The sequence below is a fragment of the Schistocerca cancellata genome, chromosome 3 (genome assembly GCF_023864275.1).
Source record: "Schistocerca cancellata isolate TAMUIC-IGC-003103 chromosome 3, iqSchCanc2.1, whole genome shotgun sequence".
In the NCBI taxonomy this organism is placed as follows: domain Eukaryota; kingdom Metazoa; phylum Arthropoda; class Insecta; order Orthoptera; family Acrididae; genus Schistocerca; species Schistocerca cancellata.
The window spans coordinates 661943735-661966210 of NC_064628.1; the positions used below are offsets into that span (position 1 = coordinate 661943735).

Consider the following 22476-nt stretch of genomic DNA (forward strand, 5'->3'; position numbering starts at 1 on the left):
CAATGGACGGCAATGACACCCTGATCAGAGATGTAAGAGAGTATTTCAAGCAGCCTTGTGTAAATTACACCACAGGAATAATTCATAGTTCTATGTGCCTCGACACGAACAGGGTACCCGTGGAGAAGTGAGGCAGCAAGTAGTTGTTGTGCTTGAGAATCAGAAGCCATCTCCAAAAGCAAAGTGCCATTCCGTAAAAGAGTGCAGGATTTCAGAGGGCCAGCAATGGCATCAACACCTTTCTGAATAATAAACGGATTGACTGTGGCGAAGGACTGACCGTCTTCAGTACATGATACCACAAGGAACCGCGGTGCAGCGGGAAGAGTCTTCGAATCAGTAGCCTCATTACGTTTTGTCGACGTTGATGGAGAGGATGATTGACTCATCGCGAGGAAATCGCCCATGATTGCCAACATCTCCAATGGCGCGCTCCTTCCAACTGGAGGCCCCCTTCACAAGGGGGCGCACCCGCCTTAGGCGACTGTTCACCCCTCAGGTCACACCTCCCGAACACCTGACACAGGGCCCAATGGCCAGTTTGGAAAGGCCTGTACCAGAGGGCAGGTACGAACCCTACCTGTCGACCTGGGGCTGGGAATTACGCATTACCCAGTCACCTTTTACGTGTCAGACATGTGGGCTGGCCTTCGGGAGTGCACAGGGAGGAAGAAGAAAAAAGAGAATCTTCAAACGCCGAAGCGGAGAAACGAGAGGAGAAGGGAAACAAAGAGAGGAAAAGGGAGCCAAAAAGAAAGTTGAGACTGTTCGCAGGTCAGCAACAGAATGCAGAACATTCCCAATAACACCCCACACATTTTCCCCAAGGGAGGGGAAAAAGAATAGCGAGGATACACAGACAGCACGGAAGGGAAAAAGTGCTGCATAGGCTGGGGCCCCCTGGTAGCCAAGCACAAACCCGCCAAAGAATGGCGAGCCCCCTGGGGGGATATTTTCTGTGTGACTGACAGTCAGTCCTACTCCTATAATAGCATTCCAAAACAATTTATTTGTAATGAAAACAATTCAAAAATGGTTAGATGGTATTGTATTTCCTAACAAAACAAGCTGAAGACATGATGAGGGTGGCAGCAAAAAACAGCACCATTGTGTTTATGCTCAATAAACTGGGAGAGGCAGTAGTAATAGTATTCACTGAAGTATTCTTATAGGTGGAATGCTATCATACACAAAAAGCCTATATGTCAATGCCCCACTTAGCTTGAAGTTCAGTCCTGTGGGACAAAAACTGTGAAAGTTTCGGAAAACTGGTTGTTCCTTGTATAGTTCATCTTGTACAAATTTCTGCCCCATTACACATTTAATCGTATCACCTATGGGAAATTTCTGTGTGCATTTTGTTCTTTTTCTGTCAGGTCGATACTTGACTCCCACTCCACTCAACATTGTATCCATCCAGCCAATTTGTACACACTTTAACACAATCCACATATGTTCCGTCATCTTTTCCTTCTACACTACACCTTCTTCTCCCTCCTTATTGCCCATAAATTCAATGGTGTCAATGTCAAGCCATTACTGTCACCCACAAAAGCATTTTTTGCAATCATTTCCCATACTTGCCAGCAGAATAACAATGCGACCCATTTTGCACTGTAATGTGGTTGTAACCAGTAAGGGACCAAGTTAGTTGCCACCACAACCAAGTCTACAGTTCGCTTTGTCAAGTAGTAAATGAAGTTAAACAAAAGCATCAAGTACTATCCAATTAAAAAATTGTAAAAGTTTCTACCAATATCATGGTGCACAATACTACATAAAATAATAAATGTGGAATACTGTCCACTTACACTGAGGTGACGAAAGCCATTGGATAATGATACGGACATACGAAGATGGAGGTAGTATTGCATATACATGGTACAAAAGGCCAGTGCATAGGCAGAACTGTCATTTGTACTCAGGTGATTCAAGTGAAAAGATTTCTGAGATGACTATGGCCACAGAATGGGGAAAGATACTTGAAGCTGGACGCTTGGGACATTCCAATTTGAAAATTGTTTGGGAATTCAAAATTCCAAAATCCACAGTGTAAAGAGTATGCCAAGAATACAAATTATCAGGCATGAGCTCTTATCATTAGACAACGCAGTGGCCAATGGCATTCACTTAATGACTGAGGGAGTGGCGTTTGCATATAGTTGTCAGAGTTAATAGACAAGCAACAATGAATGAAATAACCATAGAAATCTATGTGGGACATGCAATGCATGTCTCTGTTGGGATACTGCGGTGAAATTTGGTGTAATGGGCAATGGCAGCAGATGACCGATTTGAGTGCCTTTCCTAACAGCACTACACCACCAGCAGCATCTCTCTTGGGCTCGTGACTATATCGGTTGGACCTTAGATGAGTCCCAATTTCAGGTGGGAAGAGCTGATGGTACGGTTTGAGTGTGGCACAGACCCCACAGAGACATGGACCCAAATTGTCGACAAAGCACTACACAAGACGGTCGTGGTTCCATATTGGTGTGGGCTGTGTCTAGTCCAACTGAACCAATCACTGACTGGAAGTGGTTGTGTTCAGCTACTTGGAGACCATTTGCAGTCACTCATGAACTTCATGTTCCCAAACAACAATGGAATTTTTATGAACGACAAAGTGCCATGACAATGGGCAACAATTGTTCATGATTGGTTTGAAGAACATTGTGGACCAATTGCAGTGAGTAATTTGGCCACCCAAATTGGTCGACATGAATCCCATTGAACATTTATGGGATATAATGGAGAGGTCAGTTTGTGCACTAAATCTGACACCAGCAACACTTTCGCAGTTGTGGACAGCTATAGAGGCAGCATGTCTCAAAATCTGCAGCCAACTTCCAACAACTTGTTTAGTCCATGCCACATTGAGTTGCTGAACTATGCAGGGCGAAAGGAGGTCCGACATGATATTAGGAGATACTCCCATGACTTTTTTCATCTCAGTGTATTGTGAGGGGTCCATTGGTATATTTATCAATTTTTTTACCTTCAAACTTGTGACCTGCTACCTCCTTTATATCACTTCCTGTAACAACTCTTGTACCAGATACACAACGAAGGAAAAGCATAGACCCAAGCATTGTTATGGTTTTGGTATCAGTACCAACCAGAGAAGTCAGTGTCATACCTGTAACAGAAAAAAACATTTTATGTGCACATAATTATGAATAGGTGTGTGTACATATCCATAAACATGTCTACTATGGAACATGCATGTCACCATCCTTAAGATACCAACACGCGGCTAACTGTTTATCTTGTGACCTGTATTATAAAGAAAGTAAATGACAATATGAACTACCATCTCTAACAGGAATTTAATATCTATGTGGAGTACATCAGCAGAACAAAGTCTTAAGGTACAGCCAAATTAATAAGTGATACATTTAAGGACTGGCAAACAAAGCACTGTGTTCATCAAAGCATTTTCGTGACAACTGAATGGTTATAACTATAATTAAAAAAATGGTTCAAATGGCTCTGAGCACTATGGGACTTAACATCTTAGGTCCTCAGTCCCCTAGAACTTAGAACTACTTAAACCTAACTAACCTAAGGACACTACACACATCCATGCCCGAGGCAGGATTCGAACCTGCGACCGTAGCAGTCCCGGACTGTAGCGCCTAGAACCGCACGGCCACCGCGGCTGGCATCTACTATAATCATAGTTGATCTTTGCCTTACTACAATGTAGAAACTACGTTCACTCAGCAGATTTAACAAGCATAGTCCCAATAAGGTCAAAATAGCGCTGCTGTTGAATCCTTACTGTTTTCACTACTAATCAGAGTAATCCTTGAATCCTTATTGTTTTCACTACTAATCCAGAGTTCTCTCACTTCCTTCAATATGTTTGACTTCCTTTCCATACAAAGGAATTTCTGATACTGAAATTCACTATTCAACTCACATGTTGTGTGTGTTCATGACTGCTATAAAATGAATTAATTACAAAAAAAACTTACCTGTGTTTTTCTTACTTATATAGTTTTGTTAGACAAAATATCAATACCCTAAATTCATTAACATCATCTAGTGACAGAAGTTCATAATAAATCTGACAAACTGACATTATAGAGGTCCCCAAACTGGAACAAATAGCCAGCTCTTCTTAACATACGATGTAAATCCATTCATTAATTATGTTCCAAAGATCCCATTGAATGAATCAAGGCTTTTGTTACATTGGAGTTTGCTGAATACCTTTCATTAGTTTATGTAACTCCACTCTGAACACTCTAGATGGAGAAAAGACTACACAATTTTTTGAGACCTAAATTGTGACAGCATAACACAGTTCAACTGAAACTGATTTCATCTGCAGCTAATACCATTAAGGAATAAACACACTGGGAAGCAAGTTAAAGGTCTGTGCAAAGCATCTGGTTACCTACGTTACATAATACTTACAGCAGTGAGACATGAACTTCCAATTCAAAATCCATTAAAAACCTGATTGTTCACAGAGCAGAGTGACGAGATGGGTGTTAGAAACTGCTAGAGACAGTAAAATAAAGAAATGGTCAGTGGACAAACATTAGTAAAAGACAATTATGACTGTAATAAAAATGGAACAGATGTGGGCCAAATAAATTGATGATAGATGGACCAAGAAAGTTTTTTGCTGGTTTCCACAGGACAAGAACTAAACTCCATCCGAACAGGCTTTGAAGGCTCATTGGTACTGACTGATTGCCATGTCACCCTTAACCCATAGGCATCAGCGGATGCGGATATGGAGAGGCATGTGGACAGCACACCGCACTCCTGGCTGTTGTCAGTTCATGAGGCTTCTCAGTCAAGTAGCCCTTCAATTTGTTTCACAAGGACTGAGTGAACTCCGTTTGCCAACAGTGTCTGACTGATCCAAACAGCCACCCAGTACTAGCCAATGGTCTTGCCACAATGGTAACACAAGTTTCCACCATATCACTGAAGTTAAGCACTATCAGGCTTGACTACCAAATGCCAAGAAAGACCGTAAATATGACCAAATGGAAGATGGATATATGCCATTGGAAAACATGCAGTAACAACATGCATGCATATTTCCAAAGACTGTATAAATGCACATTAAAATCTTGAGGAAGCCTTTATTCAACAGTGGATGTAAAATGGCTGAGGACTTACCATGATTATCAGCTACAAGATGGGCATTTTTCATGGAAATGTTTAGCAGGCACGTGTAATGGAGAGTTAATGAAAGAGGTGCTTTATTTTGCAGAAAAATGCTTATAAGTTTCTGATATTGCCAAGAACAAAGTATCACTGCTGGATATGAGCACCCATAAAAACTGTGACAGGTAGAAAGCAGTGAATGCAAAAACATAATATACAAACTCTATATTCTGTTTCTCCAGTCACTGTCTAGAAATCTGTTATTTGTGCTACCAGTGGGTCACTCACCTTATGGGACTTATGTAACCATGTCTGAAATGTCGGTTTTATACCATAATAATTATGCTACAATATAATATGGTACCATACCAGTATATTGGGTCTTTCTGTTTATTAAAGTACAATACATTTATTTATTATTTTTGTTAGGACACGTGCCAGTCTTTTTCCCATGTATTTTATCGTTCATGATCTCACTGCACTTCATAACCATTTTCTAACATGTGACTCTTGTGCCTAACAATAATCTCTGAACAGCCTTAGAAAGTCATAATCTTACTTGCTAGCTCCTTCATATGCCTCTCACAAACTGCGACTGTTCTGTCACATTTCATTTAAGTATACAAGTTGCAACTCTCCACTTTTGATTATGTCTCCCATCATCCTCACAACAAGTGGGACATGAGAAAGGCACTAGTAGTTGCAAAAGCTAGGATAGTGTTATGTAATTTTAAATCTGTCCATTGGCAGTGATGGAATTAGGTCTCCTAAAAGTAGGTACTGGCCAGCCATTCTGTGTCTTCTTGTATTTGTTAGTTTAAAAACAGGCTGCATCATATTTGAGACAGTATTACCTATAGATATTGGATTATTTTTCGTATCAAGCAGGCGTTCACCATGTTTCAATGCTACTTTGGTGAGCTCTTCTTTGAGGTAGTTATACATTTCTTTTCTCTGTGTAACAAGGTTTTTGTACCCTGACACACCAAGTGAGAGAAGTGTGATGAAAACATCCATTGCAGGGCTGGAAGATGCACGGCCTGAAAAATAAAATACATGTAAAACTAAACAAACTCTCTTCCTATAGCATAAACACAGAAAATGCACTTCTTTTTCTACAAATAGCAATTTCATCAAAAATTATACTAAACTACAAATGGCATTTTGATGACCAGTATATACTGTGTATGACATTTACAGTTAGTTAATTAGCATGATATATAAATGAACAGGGGTCTATCTTTATTTAAGTGTTCCTATGGATAAAAGACTAAATTTCAGCAGCCAAGCAAATAACACAGCAACCAAGCAACTCTATTCTGCTCTCAAATAATTCATATAGTCTTAATTACCAACTGATTGATCACACTTCATCTCGGAGTATGTCACATACTTTTACTAGTGGCATCTACGAGCAACTAGGATTCAATGTCTCCTTGCTGCAGCCATCTCACTTGCCACTACAGCAGTTCTAACATACTGAAAAATCCAGAATTGTGCACTAGACGAGCAATTTTATGTTACTTCTCCACTTATTACCAGACTTTTACTAGTTTTGTAAAAATAGTTCTTTGAATAAAGCAGTAGCTGCTACATGTATTTCTATTTTCAGAAATCAAAGTTAATGAAAAAAGTATCATTACCAAAGTATGCAATATGGCTATATTATCATGAAAAGAAACAGAAGATACACACTGAGGTGACAAAAGTCATGAGATACCTCCTAATACCAAACTGAACCTCATTCTGCCTAGGGTAGTGCAGCAATTCGATACGGCATGTACTCGACAAGTTGCTGAAAAGTCCCCTGCAGAAATATTGAGCCATGTTGCCTCTATAGCCACCCAGAATTGCAAAGGTGTTGCCAGTGCCAGGTTTTGTGCACGAACTGAACTCTCAATAATGTCCCATAAACGTTTGATGGCATTCATTTTGGGCATCTGGATGGCCAAATTATTTTCTCAGATTGTCCCAAGCAGTCTTCAAACCAATCGTAAACAACTGGGGGTCGATGACTTGGCACATTGTCATCCATGAAAATTCCATCATTGTTAGGGAACATGAAGTCCATGAATGGCTGCAAATGGTCTCCAGGCAGCCGAACATAAACACTTCCAGTCAACTATCAGCTCAGTTGAACCAGAGGTCCCAGTCCATTCCACGTAAACACAGGCCACAACATTATGGAGCTGCCGCCACCTTACACAGTGCCTTGATGACAACCTGGGTTCCTGTGCCATACTCTAACATTACCATCAGCTCTTAGTGAATGAAATCGGGACTCATCTGACAAGGCCACAGTTTTTCAGTCATCTAGTGTTCAACCAACATTGTCACAAGCTCAAGAGAGGTGCTGCAGGCAATCTAGTGTTGTTAGCAAAGGCAGACACGTTGGCTGTCTGTTGCCATAGCCCATTAATGCCAATTTTGCTGCACTATTCAAATGGATATGTTTGTCACATGTCCACATTGATTTTGTGCAGTTATTTCATGCAATGTTGCTTATGTGTTAGCACTGACAACTCTAAACAAACACAGTTGCTGTCAGTCATTAAGTGAAGGCCGTCAGCCACTGCATTGTTCAAGGTGAGAGGTAATGCCTGGAATTTGGTACTCTTGGCATAATCTTGACGCTGTGGATCTCGGAATACTGAATTTCCTAATGATTTATAAAATGGAATGTCCCATGTCTCTAGCTCCAACTACCATTCTGCACTCCAACTATCATTCCGCATTCAAAGTCTGTTAATTCCCTTCATTTGGCCATAATCACATTAGAAACCTTTTCACCTGAATCACCTGGATACAAAAGCAGCTCTGCCAATGCATTGCCTTTTTATACCTTGTGTATGTGATACTGTATGTGATATAGGGTTGTAAATTACTAAAACGAGTTTTTTACAAACGAATGGGAAAATTGGCAGAAGCCGACCTTGGGGAAGATCAATTTGTATTCCACAGAAATGTTGGAACACACAAGGCAGTACTGACCCTACGACTTATCTTAGAAGATAAGTTAAGGAAAAGCAAACCTACGTTTCTAGCATTTGTAGACTTAGAAAACGCTTTTGATGATGTTGGCTGGAATACTCTTTTTCAAATTCTGAAGATGGCAGGTGTAAAATACAGGGAGCAAAAGGCTATTTACAATTTGTACAGTAACAAGTTGGCAGTTATAAGAGTCGAAGGGCATGAAAGGGAAGCAGTGGTTGAGAAGGAAGTGAGACAGGGTTGTAGCCTATCCCAGATGTTATTCAATCTACATATTGAGCAACCAGTAAAGGAAACAAAAGAAAAATTTGGAGTAGGAATTAAAATACATGGAGAAGAAATAAAAACTTTGAGGTTCGCCGATGACATTGTAATTCTGTAAGAGACAACAAAGGACTTGGAAGAACAGTTGAATGGAATGGACATAATCTTGAAAGGAGGATATAAGATGAACATCAAAGAAAGCAAAATGAGGATGATGGAATGTAGTCATATCAAATCAAATGATATTGATATTGTGGGAATTAAATTAGTAAATGAGACACTTAAAGTAGTAAATGAGTTTTGCTATCTGGGGGGCAAAATAACTGATGATGGTCAAAGTAGAGAAAATATAAAATGTAGACTGGCTATAACAAGGAAAGCACTTCTGAAGAAGAGAAATTTGTTAACATCAAGTATAGATTTGAGAGTTAGGAAGTCTTTTCTGAAAGTATTTGTTTCGAGTGTAGCCATGTATCGAAGTGAAACGTGGACGATAAATAGTTTAGACAAGAAAAGAATAGAAGCTTTCGAAATGTGGTGCTACAGAAGAATGCAGAAGATTAGATGGGTAGATCACGTAACTAATGAGGAGGTACTGAGGAGAATTGGGGAGAAGAGGAATTTGTGGCACAACTTGACTAGAAGAAGGAAGGGATCGATTGGTAGGACACATTCTAAGGCATCAAGGGATCACCAATTTAGTATTGGAGGGAACTGTGGAGAGTAAAAATCATAGAGGGAGACCAAGAGATGAATACACTGAGCAGATTCTGAAGGATGTAAGCTGCAGTAGTTATTTGGAGATGAAGAGGCTTGCACAGGATAGAGTAGCATGGAGAGCAGCATCAAAGCAGTCTCTGGACTGAAGACCATTAACAACAACGATGACAACAACAGCTATGACACTAACAAAAACTACAACAACAAAATGTGATACTACTGCCATCTGTGTATGTCCATATCAATATTCCACGACTTTTGACATCTCAGTGTACAATGATCTTGTCATTCCTATCAGTAAACTATAATTTAATTCAAAAGACACCTTCCAACTTTTACTTCAGCAGTAACAAATTAGATGGCAATTTCATGACATATATGTTGAACAGTGGGGGAGGAGAAGGGTCAGCTGAGCCCTGACATACATTTTGTGATCAAAAGTATCCAGACACCCCCAAAAACATGTTTTTCATTTTAGGTGCATTGTGCTGCCACCTACTGCCAGGTACTCATGGACTTTGAACGTGGTTAGGTGATTGGGTGTAACATGTGTCATATGTCTGTACAAGAGATTTCCACATTTTTAAACATCCGTAGGTCCACTGTATCCGATGTGATAGTGAAGTGGAAACCTGATGGGACACGTACAGCACAAAAGTGTACAGGCTGACCTCGTCTGTTGACTGACAGCCCACCGACAGTTGAAGAGGGTCGTAATGTGTAATAGGCAGACATCTATCCACACCATCATACAGGAATTCCAAACTGCATCAGAATCCACAACAAGTACTATGACAGTTAGACGGGAGGTGAGAAAACTTGGATTTCATGCTCGATCGGCTGCTCATAAGCCAAACATCACACCGGTAAAAGTCAAACGACGCCTCGCTTGGTGTAAGGAGAGTAAACATTGGACAAATGAACAGTGGAAAAACGTAGTGAGGAGTGACGAATCACGGTGCACAATGTGGCAATCCAATGGCAGAGTGTAGGTATGGTGAATGCCCAGTGAACTTCATCTGACAGCACGTGTAATGCCAACAGTAAAATTCGGAGGCTGTGGTGTTGTGGTGTGGTTGTGTTTTTCATGGAGGGGGCTTGCACTCCTTGTTGTTTTGCTTGGCACTATCACAGCACAGGCCTACATTGATGTTTTAAGCACCTTCTAGCTTCCCACTGTTGAAGAGCAATTCGAGGATTGCGACTGCATCTTTCAACGTGATTGAGCACCTGTTCATAATGCACGGCCTGTGGTAGAATGGTTACACGACAGTAACATCTCTGTAATGGACTGGCCTGCACGGAGTCCTGATCTGAATCCTATAGAACAGCTTTGGGATGTTTTGGAATGCCAACTTCGTACCAGGCCTCACTGACTGACATTGATACCTCTCCTCAGTGCAGCACTCTGTGAAGAATGCAGCCATTCCCCACAGAAACTTCCAGCACCTGATTGAACGTATGCATGTGAGAGTGGATGCTGTCATCAAGGCTTAGGGTGGGCCAACACCATACTGAATTCTAGCATTACCGATGGAGGATGCCATGAACTTTTAAGTCATTTTCACCCACGCGTCTGGATACTTTTGATCACGGAGTGTGACTCCTTTAGAGAATCTAGCTGTTCTCATAATTGCAAAGGTACTTGAATTACATGCTGCTTTGATCAATAACTATGCCTCAAATGATGATAGACATATTGTCAAAAACTGCAATGAAATGTTTTGGTCATTTTTTGTGTTGCTGTTGTTACACACCTCATCACTCACATAATGTTTTTGCCCAGAAAAGACCAGAGGGATGAAGGGTGGGTTTTCAGAAACTAGTAATTTTTACCGAAGGTTTTTGTGTTGCCTTAACAGACATCTCATTTTGTGTATTTGTTTCAATTCTTATGGGGAACTAACAACTTTTTAGCTGAACGGATTACAAGATAATCAGTGGGCATAATTTACAGCTATTTGTTTACTGCTCTGGAATACAATGGACAAGCCAAAACACAGCCTCACTGTGAATGCTGTTCTCAAACACAGTATGAGTTGGTTGACATTCGTAAGTAGACTGAAATTGCCCAGACTACTATCAAACGATCGGCAGCTCTTGAAAATCGGGGTGTTGGAGGAGTTCCAGAGAGTCATGTACTTATGGTACCGGTATCAAAGGTGCCTAAAGTACTATCTTTTCTTTTGGTTCTTGTCTTCTCTGAAGGATATGCAGCATCTGTCATTACTCATCCACTTGAATGCAAGTGGCATTATCAATGGTAGAAGTAGGCATCCTGTACAGGGTGGACAGGGACCAGGGACGACTCCATGTGTCATACACATCCCCCTGACCACGACGTATGAGGTGCTACCTTTCACTGAGACTGAAACAAATATACAGAGTCAGTGGGACTCACTTTACCTGTTTTGGGGAAACCTGCCACAAGAAGAGATAAACGCAGAAGGGTAGGGTCTATTAATAATAGGAAGTTCAAAAATATGGCAAACGATGGTACCCCTAGGGAAACAGCAGCAAGGGACAGGAAAGGACACCATGTGCACTCAGTGTGTATGCCTGAGAGGCCTCACTCAACTAGGTTTGGTTTGGCTTTGTTTTGCTTTAGGACACAAAAAACAACTGGGACCATACGCACCCAAGCCAAAACTAAGAACACGACTATATGACAATCCCAATGGACATAATAGAAGACAGCTAAAAAGAGGCAAGTGGAAAAAGGGTTAAAAAAGACACCATACAGAAACAGAGGTCCAAAACTAAAAATTACATGGTCTCCGCCATATTGCTTTGGTGAATAAAAAGTAAAAAGCAGTCGACAGCCCAAGAGTCATTTGCTAAAATGGCCGATAACTCAGACAGTGCTGGCCGGGGTGGCCAAGCGGTTCTAGGCGCTACAGTCTGGAACTGTGCAACCGCTACGAATCCTACCTCGGGCATGGATGTGTGTGATGTCCTTAGGTTAGTTAGGTTTAAGTAGTTCTAAGTTCTAGGGGACTGATGACCTCAGAAGTTAAGTCCCATAGTGCTCAGAGCCATTTGAACCTTTTTGAACTCAGACAGCAAACCCAAGTGGGAACATAAACGATTAAAAAATGAGCAGTCCATCAGGAATTGGCGGACAGTTAGAACTTGGGCACAATGTGTACAAAGTGGTGGGTTAGCACCACTTATCAAATAATGATGGCTAAAAAGGCAGTGCCCGATACGCCTACTTAAAATGACCTCTTCCCGGGGGAGGGCTGAGAGAAGGTTGTCCAAGCCACTGGGAGAGGCTTAATAAGCTGGAACTTATTCCCGTGAAGTAAGGACCATTGGTGATGCCAAAGGGACACCACCTCCCCACAGACGGCAACACAGAGATCAGAGGGAATACAGGAGCTCGCAGGCTGAGGTATGAGGACAGCAGCCTTGGCAGCAGCGTCACCAGCCTTGTTTCCTGGCAGACTGCCATGACCAGGAACCCACAGAAACATCACACTGGTTCCTCCAAGAGTGAACAAGTGAGAGTTTTCCTGGACCCGCTGCACTAAGGGATGGGCGGTGTACACTGTACATGGACTTTGAAGGGTGCTGAGTGAGTCTGAGCAGAGGACACAATCGAAAAGACTGTGTCGCCGGATGTACTCCGTGGCCTGATACAGGATAAAGAGCTCAGCTGTAAATATTGAGCAGTGTGCCAGGAGCCGATATCGAATGACACGGGTGCCAATGACCGAGGCACATTCGACCCCATGGTCAGTCCAAGAGTCATCAGTGTATACAAAAGTACTATTGTGAAGTTCCATGCATAGGTCATGAAATTGAAGGTGAGAAACCAAGGCTGAAGTAGTGTCCTTAGGAAGAGAATGAAGGCCAAGGTTAACATGGGTCACTTCACGAAGCCAAGGTGGTGAAGGGTTCGCACCCACTGATAATGATGCAGGTAGTGTGAAGTCAAGTCACCGTAGCAAGTGCTGAAAACAGACTCCAGGAGGTAACAGAGAAGAGAGACATGCTCCAAAACTAGCAATCACAGGAATCATCAAAGAAAGAGGCATAGGATGTGTGTCCACGCATGGCAGGCGAACGGCATGCATACCTGCTGAGAAGAAAGTCACGGTGGTAGGACAATGATAGTTCAGCAGCTTCAGCATACATACTCTCAACCAGGCTAGTGTAAAAGGTGCTCATCGCTAAATGGATACCACAATGGTGGATAGTGTTGAGACGGCTTAAGATGGATGGACATGCAGATGTATAAACAAAGCGCCCATAGTCTAGTTTCTAATGGACAAGGGACCGGTACAAATGAAGGAGGGTGGTTCGATCGGCACCCCAAGAAGTACCATTGAGGACACACAGGACATTGAGGAACCAACTACAGTGGCTGTCAGGTAAGACACATGGGAGGTCCAAGAGAGTTTCCCATCAAGCATGAGCCCAGGAATTTCGTAGTTTCAACGAATGGAAGGGCAACAGGCCCAAGATGTAAAGATGGTGGGAGAAACCAACTGCGTCACCAGAAATTCATACAGATGGTTTTGTCAGTGGAAAAGCGAAAGCCACTGTCAATTCTCCAGGAGTAAAGGCGATCAAGACATTGCTGAAGATGCCACTCAGTGAGACAGGTCCGTGGAGAACTGCCATAGATGGCAAAATCGTCAACAAAAATAGAGCCGGGGATGCTTGGTGGGAGACAGGCCATTATAGGGTTAATGACGATAGCAAAGAGGACTACGCTCAAGACAGAACCCTGAGGGACACAAGGCAGAATCAAAGCACACCTTGAAAACTCGGTCTTTTAAAAATGCCCGATGGAAACAGGGCAGGCAGCCATGGATGTCCCACGTGTGAAGAGTACAGAGGATACCAGTTCTCCAGCAGGAGTCGTAGGCCTTCTCCAAATTGAAAAGCACAACCACAGTCTGGGATTTCTGCAGAAAACTATTCATGACATGGGTGGACAAAGTAACGAGATGGTCAACTGCAAAACGCCATGCTTGAAATCCACCTGATCATCACAACTGGGGAAATCTTGTTCTTTGAAGGTTGGCAGGGAGGAGTAAAGCTGCCAGGGAGCCTTAGTAAGCTGCCATTTGGGCTGCATGTGGATGGGGCAGGAGTCAGCAAACGGACAACACATGGGAAAGGTCACTCGTGTAGTAGGTGTGAGACAGAACGGACCACTTAAGACGATGGGCAAGCTGGGCAAGGCAGAAGGATAGGTCCAAATGGAAAGAGGTATGCATGGAGTCAGAAAGGAATGTGAGTGCTCCAGTGTTAAGGCAGAAGAGGTTAAGTTGATTAAGAAGATCAGCCAAGAGGGCACCTCTCTGACAGTTCCTGGGAGAACACAAAAGGGGATGATGCACATTAAAGTCACTGAGCAGCAAAAAATGGGTGAGTCAGCTGCACAATAAGCTGAAGGTAGTCTGCCCTGGTGATACTGAATGACGCAGGGACATAAATGGTACAGAGGGAGAAAGTCAAGTGGGGAAGGAAAAGGCAAACGGCAACAGCTTGAAGATGGGTGGTCAGTGAGATGAATGTCATCCCGTATGAGCAGCATGACGCCCCCATGAGGTAGTATGCTGACCTCGGGGGGAAGTTCAAAATGAATCGGTATGAAATGTGAAAGCTCGAAGCGGTTGTGAGGGCGCAATTTCATTTCCTGAAGGCAGAGTACAAGGGGAAGCTGCAATGCTAAAAGCAGCTGTAAATACTCTTTGTGGGACCGAAGGCCGTGAACGTGCCATTGGAGGAGAGTCGTGATGAGGAAGAGACGTAGGGTTGTCACCTCAGTGGCTGCCGAATGACAGCTGGTGAAGAGTCGCTACTACAGGGTGCAGAAGCAGGAGGATCCTGTTCCATGGGGTCCACAGAAGCATTGGCTTGCTTGTGCGCTCAGCCTGTGGACTCCAATGCTGAAAAACGGTTGGTTGTGCATAACAGTGACACACAGGCCAGCCAGGCTAAGGCATCACGTGGCGACACCGTCAATAAGGATCTTCGAGTTGACGAAGGAGAAGACCATTTGCCTTTGGTGGACTTCTTCGAGCCTTTCCGGATAGAGGAAGACATCGTGTTGTTTGGCTGGAAGGACGTAGGAAGTCTTCACGGAAGTATTACTCCTGTCCTTTCCAGCCTACCGGTTGTGTAGCTAGTGGTTTTGCCCCTTGAGGCGAGAGTTCGACGGCTTGTTGCACAGCTGGACAGGGGGATTGTGATGCTACCTTGACACTGGGCGATTTCACAACCTCAGAGCTGAATTAGAGGTGACACATCTGCGTGGCCATGTCCTTCTTGAAGCGAGGGGTAATAATAACAGAACTATAGGTGCCAGGCGGGAGAATGCAGGGTTTGCGTCTAGCCATTAACTTGCGAACCACTAGGTAAGGCACTTTTACCTTTACCTGGGTCTCTTGGACAGCCTGCTCATCGAGATTCACAGGACAACCCGAGAGGAGGTGGCATGGCCACCATTGCAGTTGATACAGCGGGGAGAAGGAGGTGAACAATTGTCCTCGTGCGCATCGTTACCACAGGTGACACACATTTGGCTGGGAGTCGACAAGATGTTCTAGTGTGAGTGAAACGATGACACTGGTAGCAGCGCATTGGGTTTGGAATATACGGCCAGACTGTGGTAATTTCATAGCCTGCTTTGATCTTGGACAGAAGCACCACTCTATCAAAGGTACGAAAAAGAGTGCAGATTGGCAATAAGGAGGAGTCTATCTTTTTCATTACACAATGGATGGCAATGACACCCTGATAGAGGGGTAAGATTGGATTTCAGCCTCAGTAAGACTGTCGAGCAGTCTTTTGTAAATTACACCACGCAAAGAATTTAAAGTTTTACGGGCCTCGACACGAACATGGTAGTCGTGGGGAAGCGACCCAGCAAGTAGTTGTTGTGCTTGAGAATCAGAAGTAGTCTGCAAAAGCAAAATGCCATTCCGTAACCGAGAGCAGGATTTCTCTGGGCCAGCAATGGCATCAACACATTTCTGAATAATAAACGGATTTACTGTGGTGAAGGACTGACTGTCTTCAGTAAGTGAGACCACGAGGAACTGTGGTGCAGCAGGAAGGGCCTTTCAATCATTAGCCTCTTTACGTTTACGATTCGTAGATACTGATTGGGAAGATGATTGACTCATTGCGAGTAAATCCCCCACAATTGCCAGCATCTCCGATGGCGTGCTCCTTCCTTCACAAGGGGCGCATCCGCCTTAGGTGATTGTTGACACCTCAGGTCACACCTCCCGAACACCTGACAGAGGGACCAATTGGCAATTTGGGAAGGTTGCAGCTCAGGTAGTCACCCCTCCCTGGTACTGGCCTGTACCAGGGGGTACATGCGAACCCTACCACCCTACCTGTCGACCAAGGACTGGGAATTACTGTTACCAAGTCACCTGTTATGCATCAGACATGTCAGCCGGCATTCAGGAGGGTACAGGGAGGAAGAATAAAAAGAGAAACCTTGAACACTGAAGTGGAGGAAAGAGAGAAGAAGGGAAACAAAGAAAGGAAAAGGTAGTGAAAAACAAAGGTGAGACTGTTCTTACGTCAGCGACAGTGTCGTCGTAACTGCCGCCTGCTTCACGTCTGCTGTGCAGCAAGCTACCTTAAGTATTAACTGTATTTTTCTTACTTGTCACTTCTTCTTCCGTGTGTATTTGCTTTTAGGAAGCTTTAATTTTCGAGTGCTCTTAATAGTGTTCCATAGATTTCGTGTTTGTTTTGAATACAGTCAGAGAGAGTCCCTGTAGTCAACCATAGTGCCAGTAGTGCTAGAGTTTGTTTTCAAAAGAGTCCAGAGACAGGTAGTGCTATTTTCATTGTTTTCTACAAGAAGTGGCTAGCAACCACAGTTTAGTGAATAAGCAGCTGCCTTTAGTGAATTAGCAGTCTAGTTAAAGGTTGATTAACTCTCTTCAGTAAATTGTTTCCTTAGGATGGATAGGATGTGTGACTGCTGTGTACGGACGCAGGAGGAGCTGGCCACTGTTCGCGAACAGCTGAGTGTGTTGATGGCCGCGGTCAGCCGTCTTCAGGCTGCTGCCTCGGAGTGTAGCGGCAGTGGGGAGTCTGGTGCGTCGCAAGGTACACCCCAGGTGTTACATGCTTCACCCACTGTCCCTGCTGTCGAGACATTTTCGCGGGTACCGGGCGCGGTTGGGCCACCCTCTCCCCAAGGGGAGTGGCGGGTTCAGCGGCGTTCGCGGCGCACGAGGCGGAAGGTCAATGTGGAGGCTGGCCGTGTGGCATCGCCCGCTCTGCCTGTGAGGGGACATGTGGCTGCTCCTTCAGCAAGGTCCGAGCAGGCACACGGGGGGAGGGGTTTATTAGTTATTGGGAGCTCCAACGTTAGGCGGGTGATGGAGCCCCTTAGGGAAATAGCGAGAAGGTCGGGGAAGAAGGCCAGTGTTCACTCTGTCTGCTTGCCGGGGGGTCTCATCCGAGATGTGGAGGAGGCCCTACCGGCGGCGATAGAGAGCACTGGGTGCACCCGACTGCAAATTGTTGCTCATGTCGGCACCAATGACTCCTGCCGTCTGGGTTCAGAGGTCATCCTCAGTTCGTACAGGCGGTTGGCGGAATTGGTGAAGACGGAAAGCCTCGCTCGCGGGGTGGAATCAGAGCTAACTATTTGTAGTATCGTTCCCAGAACCGATCGCGGTCCTCTGGCTTGGAGCCAAGTGGAAGGCTTAAACCAGAGGCTCAGACGATTCTGCGGAGATCTGGGGTGCAAATTTCTCGACCTCCACTATCGGGTGGAGAAATGTAGGGTCCCCCTGAATAGGTCAGGCGTGCACTACACGCCGGAAGCGGCTACAAGGGTAGCGGAGTACGTGTGGAGTGCACATGGGGGTTTTTTAGGTTAGAGAATCCCCTCCCTAGGCCCGACAAGACGCCTCCTGAGACGCGGCAAGATAGGAGTAGGCAAAATGCAACAGGGAATAACAATATTAATGTGCTAATAGTAAACTGCAGGAGCGTCTATAGAAAGGTCCCAGAACTGCTCTCATTAATAAACGATCACAACGCCCATATAGTACTAGGGACAGAAAGTTGGCTGAAACCAGACGTAAACAGTAACGAAATCCTAAACTCAGATTGGAATGTATACCGCAGAGACAGGCTGAACAGTGAAGGGGGAGGCGTGTTTATAGCGGTAAGAAGTGCAATAGTATCGAAGGAAATTGACGGAGATCCGAAATGTGAAATGATTTGGGTGAAGGTCGCGGTTAAAGCAGGCTCAGACATGGTAATTGGATGTCTCTATAGGCCCCCTGGCTCAGCAGCTGTTGTGGCTGAGCACCTGAAGGATAATTTGGAAAATATTTCGAGTAGATTTCCCCACCATGTTATAGTTCTGGGTGGAGATTTTAATTTGCCGGATATAGACTGGGAGACTCAGACGTTCATAACGGGTGGCAGGGACAAAGAATCCAGTGAAATTTTTTTAAGTGCTTTATCTGAAAACTACCTTGAGCAGTTAAACAGAGAACTGACTCGTGGCGATAACATATTAGACCTTCTGGTGACAAACAGACCCGAACTATTTGAAAAAGTTAACGCAGAACAGGGAATCAGCGATCATAAAGCGGTTACGGCATCAATGATTTCAGCCGTAAATAGGAATATTAAAAAGGGTAGGAAGATTTTTCTGTTTAGAAAAAGTGACAAAAAGCAGATTTCAGAGTACCTGTTGGCTCAACACAAAAGTTTTGTCTCAAGTACTGATAGTGTTGAGGATCAGTGGACAAAGTTCAAAACCATCGTACAATATGCGTTAGAGGAGTATGTGCCAAGCAAGATCGTAAGAGATGGAAAAGAGCCACCGTGGTTCAACAACCGAGTTAGAAAACTGCTGCGGAAGCAAAGGGAACTTCACAGCAAACATAAACATAGCCAAAGCCTTGCAGACAAAAATTACGCGAAGCGAAATTTAGTGTGAAGAGAGCTATGCAAGAGGCGTTCAATGAATTCGAAAGTAAAGTTCTATGTACTGACTTGGCAGAAAATCCTAAGAAATTTTGGTCTTATGTCAAAGCGGTAGGTGGATCAAAACAAAATGTCCAGACACTCTGTGACCAAAATGGTACTGAAACAGAGGATGACAGACTAAAGGCCGAAATACTAAATGTCTTTTTCCAAAGTTGTTTCACAGAGGAAGATTGCACTGTAGTTCCTTCTCTAGACTGTCGCACAGATGACAAAATGGTAGATATCGAAATAGACGACAGAGGGATAGAGAAACAATTAAAATCGCTCAAAAGAGGAAAGGCCTCTGGACCTGATGGGATACCAGTTCAATTTTACACAGAGTACGCGAAGGAACTTGCCCCCCTTCTTGCAGCGGTGTACCGTAGGTCTCTAGAAGAGCGTAGCGTTCCAAAGGATTGGAAAAGGGCACAGGTCATCCCCGTTTTCAAGAAGGGACGTCGAACAGATGTGCAGAACTATAGACCTATATCTCTAACGTCGATCAGTTGTAGAATTTTGGAACACGTATTGTGTTCGAGTATAATGACTTTTCTGGAGACTAGAAATCTACTCTGTAGGAATCAACATGGATTTCGAAAAAGACGGTCATGTGAAACCCAGCTCGCGCTATTCGTCCACGAGACTCAGAGGGCCATAGACACGGGTTCACAGGTATATGCCGTGTTTCTTGACTTCCGCAAGGCGTTCGATACAGTTCCCCACAGTCGTTTATTGAACAAAGTAAGAGCATATGGACTATCAAACCAATTGTGTGATTGGATTGAGGAGTTCCTAGATAACAGGACGCAGCATGTTATTCTCAATGGAGAGAAGTCTTCCGAAGTAAGAGTAATTTCAGGTGTGCCGCAGGGGAGTGTCATAGGACCGTTGCTATTCACAATATACATAAATGACCTGGTGGATGACATCGGAAGTTCACTGAGGCTTTTTGCAGATGATGCTGTGGTGTATCGAGAGGCTGTAACGATGGAAAATTGTACTGAAATGCAGGAGGATCTGCAGCGAATTGACGCATGGTGCAGGGAATGGCAACTGAATCTCAATGTAGACAAGTGTAATGTGCTGCGAATACACAGAAAGATAGATCCTTTATCATTTAGCTACAAAATAGCAGGTCAGCAACTGGAAGCAGTTAATACCATAAATTATCTGGGAGTACGCATTAGGAGTGATTTAAAATGGAATGATCATATAATGTTGATTGTCGGTAAAGCAGATGCCAGACTGAGATTCATTGGAAGAATCCTAAGGAAATGCAATCCGAAAACAAAGGAAGTAGGTTACAGTACGCTTGTTCGCCCACTGCTTGAATACTGCTCAGCAGTGTGGGATCCGTACCAGATAGGGTTGATACAAGACATAGAGAAGATCCAACGGAGAGCAGCGCGCTTCGTTACAGGATCATTTAGTAATCGCGAAAGCGTTACGGAGATGATAGATAAACTCCAGTGGAAGACTCTGCAGGAGAGACGCTCAGTAGCTCGGTACGGGCTTTTGTCAAAGTTTCGAGAACATACCTTCACCGAAGAGTCAAGCAGTATATTGCTCCCTCCTTCGTATATTTCGCGAAGAGACCATGAGGATAAAATCAGAGAGATTAGAGCCCACACAGAGGCATACCGACAATCCTTCTTTCCACGAACAATACGAGACTGGAATAGAAGGGAGAACCGATAGAGGTACTGAAGGTACCCTCCGCCACACACCGTCAGGTGGCTTGCGGAGTATGGATGTAGATGTAGATGTAGACAGACAATGCAGAACATTCCCAATAACATCCCAGACATGTTCCCCAAGTGAAGTGAAAAGGATAGCAAAGAGGAAAGACATGCAGCACAGACGAGAAAAAATGCTGCAAAGGCTGGGGCCCCACGGTAGCCAAGCACAAACCTGCCAAAGAGTGGCGAACCCCCTGGAGACAATCAACAAGGTGAGGAGGCTATTCCAGCACCCCCTGAGGGAACAGTGTGCAACTAACTGCAGACTGTGACGCGCAATGGAACAAATTATTTTGTAGGGAGCACATTGTGCTCATGTGGGAGTGATCTAGATGGTTGTGAAACAACAAACTGGTAGCCAAGATCACAGTAATTCTTTTTATTCCACGATTACCAGTTTCGGCGAAACTAAAGCCGCCACCATCGGACCTTAGGACACATACAGGTTACAAAATCAAGGGAGACAATGGTGATATTAATAGCTGCCTATAACACGCAGGCTATACAAAATTGTCATACATAGCACATAGGTGTCCAAGAGAGATGATATTATAAATGTTAAGTGTCTCCATCACACACATGTGCTATGATGAAGTACTGTCTGAATGAAGCTGCATAAATATTCAGTCAAATTTTAACACAATTTAAAAGTGGTGCAAAGATTGGCAACTTGATTTAAATGAGGAAGGGGGAAGGGTGGGAGGGAGAGAGCAGGGAGGGAGGGGGAGAGAGCAGGGAGGGAGGGAGGGAGGGAGGGAGGGAGGGAGGGAGAGAGAGAGAGAGAGAGAGAGAGAGAGAGAGAGCAGGGAGGGAGGGAGGGAGGGAGGGAGGGAGGGAGAGAGAGAGAGAGCAGGGATGGAGGGGGAGAGAGAGAGAGAGAGAGAGAGAGAGAGAGCAGGGATGGAGGGAGAGAGAGAGAGAGAGAGAGCAGGGAGGGAGGGAGGAAACAGGGAGGGAGGGAGGGAGGGAGGGAGGGAGGGAGGGAGGGAGGGAGGGAGCGAATAGGGAGGGAGTGAATTGGGAGGGAGGGAGGGAGGGAGGGAGTAAATTGGGAGGGAGGGAGGGAGAAAATAGGGAGGGAGGGGGAGAGAGCAAGCAAATAGGGCAGGAAGAGAATAAATTACACCCGAAAGGCATGAGTGAAGTAGTGGAGTTCAAATGAGCGAGTGAGCCAACAAAGGGAGGAAGGAATTATGTGAATATGGGGGGGGGGGGTAGTAAAGGAAGGCATAAAACAAATGAAAGTGGTAGCAAGTGGAAGGAGGGCAAGTGCAGAGAGTGAGGGAGCAGGTCAAAGGAAGGACTACTTGTAGGGTGGAGGGGGGGAGTGAGGGAGCAGGATGAAGGAAGGATCAAGTGGAAGGTGGAGGGAACAAGTGGAAGGTGGAGGGAACAAGTGGAAGGTGGAGGGGACAAGTGGAAGGTGGAGGGGACAAGTGGAAGGTGGAGGGGACAAGTGGAAGGTGGAGGGGACAAGTGGAAGGTGGAGGGGACAAGTGGAAGATGGAGGGGACAAGTGGAAGGTGGAGGGGACAAGTGGAAGGTGGAGGGGACAAGTGGAAGGTGGAGGGGACAAGTGGAAGGTGGAGGGGACAAGTGGAAGGTGGAGGGGACAAGTGGAAGGTGGAGGGAGCAAGTGCAGGGAGGA

The 22476-nt window shown here is 44.5% G+C and overlaps 1 protein-coding gene across 1 annotated transcript in view; it reads right to left on the reverse strand.

Annotated features, from left to right (window-relative positions):
• The window catches only part of LOC126175637 (O-phosphoseryl-tRNA(Sec) selenium transferase), a 102701-nt gene that overhangs the window by 17550 nt on the left and 62675 nt on the right, over positions 1-22476 (reverse strand). The window contains exons 8-9 of the mRNA XM_049922527.1: positions 5988-6173; positions 2999-3139 (exon numbers count right to left, since the gene is read on the reverse strand). Of these exons, the coding sequence (XP_049778484.1) occupies positions 2999-3139; positions 5988-6173 (327 nt within the window). The remainder of the gene's footprint in view (positions 1-2998; positions 3140-5987; positions 6174-22476) is intronic.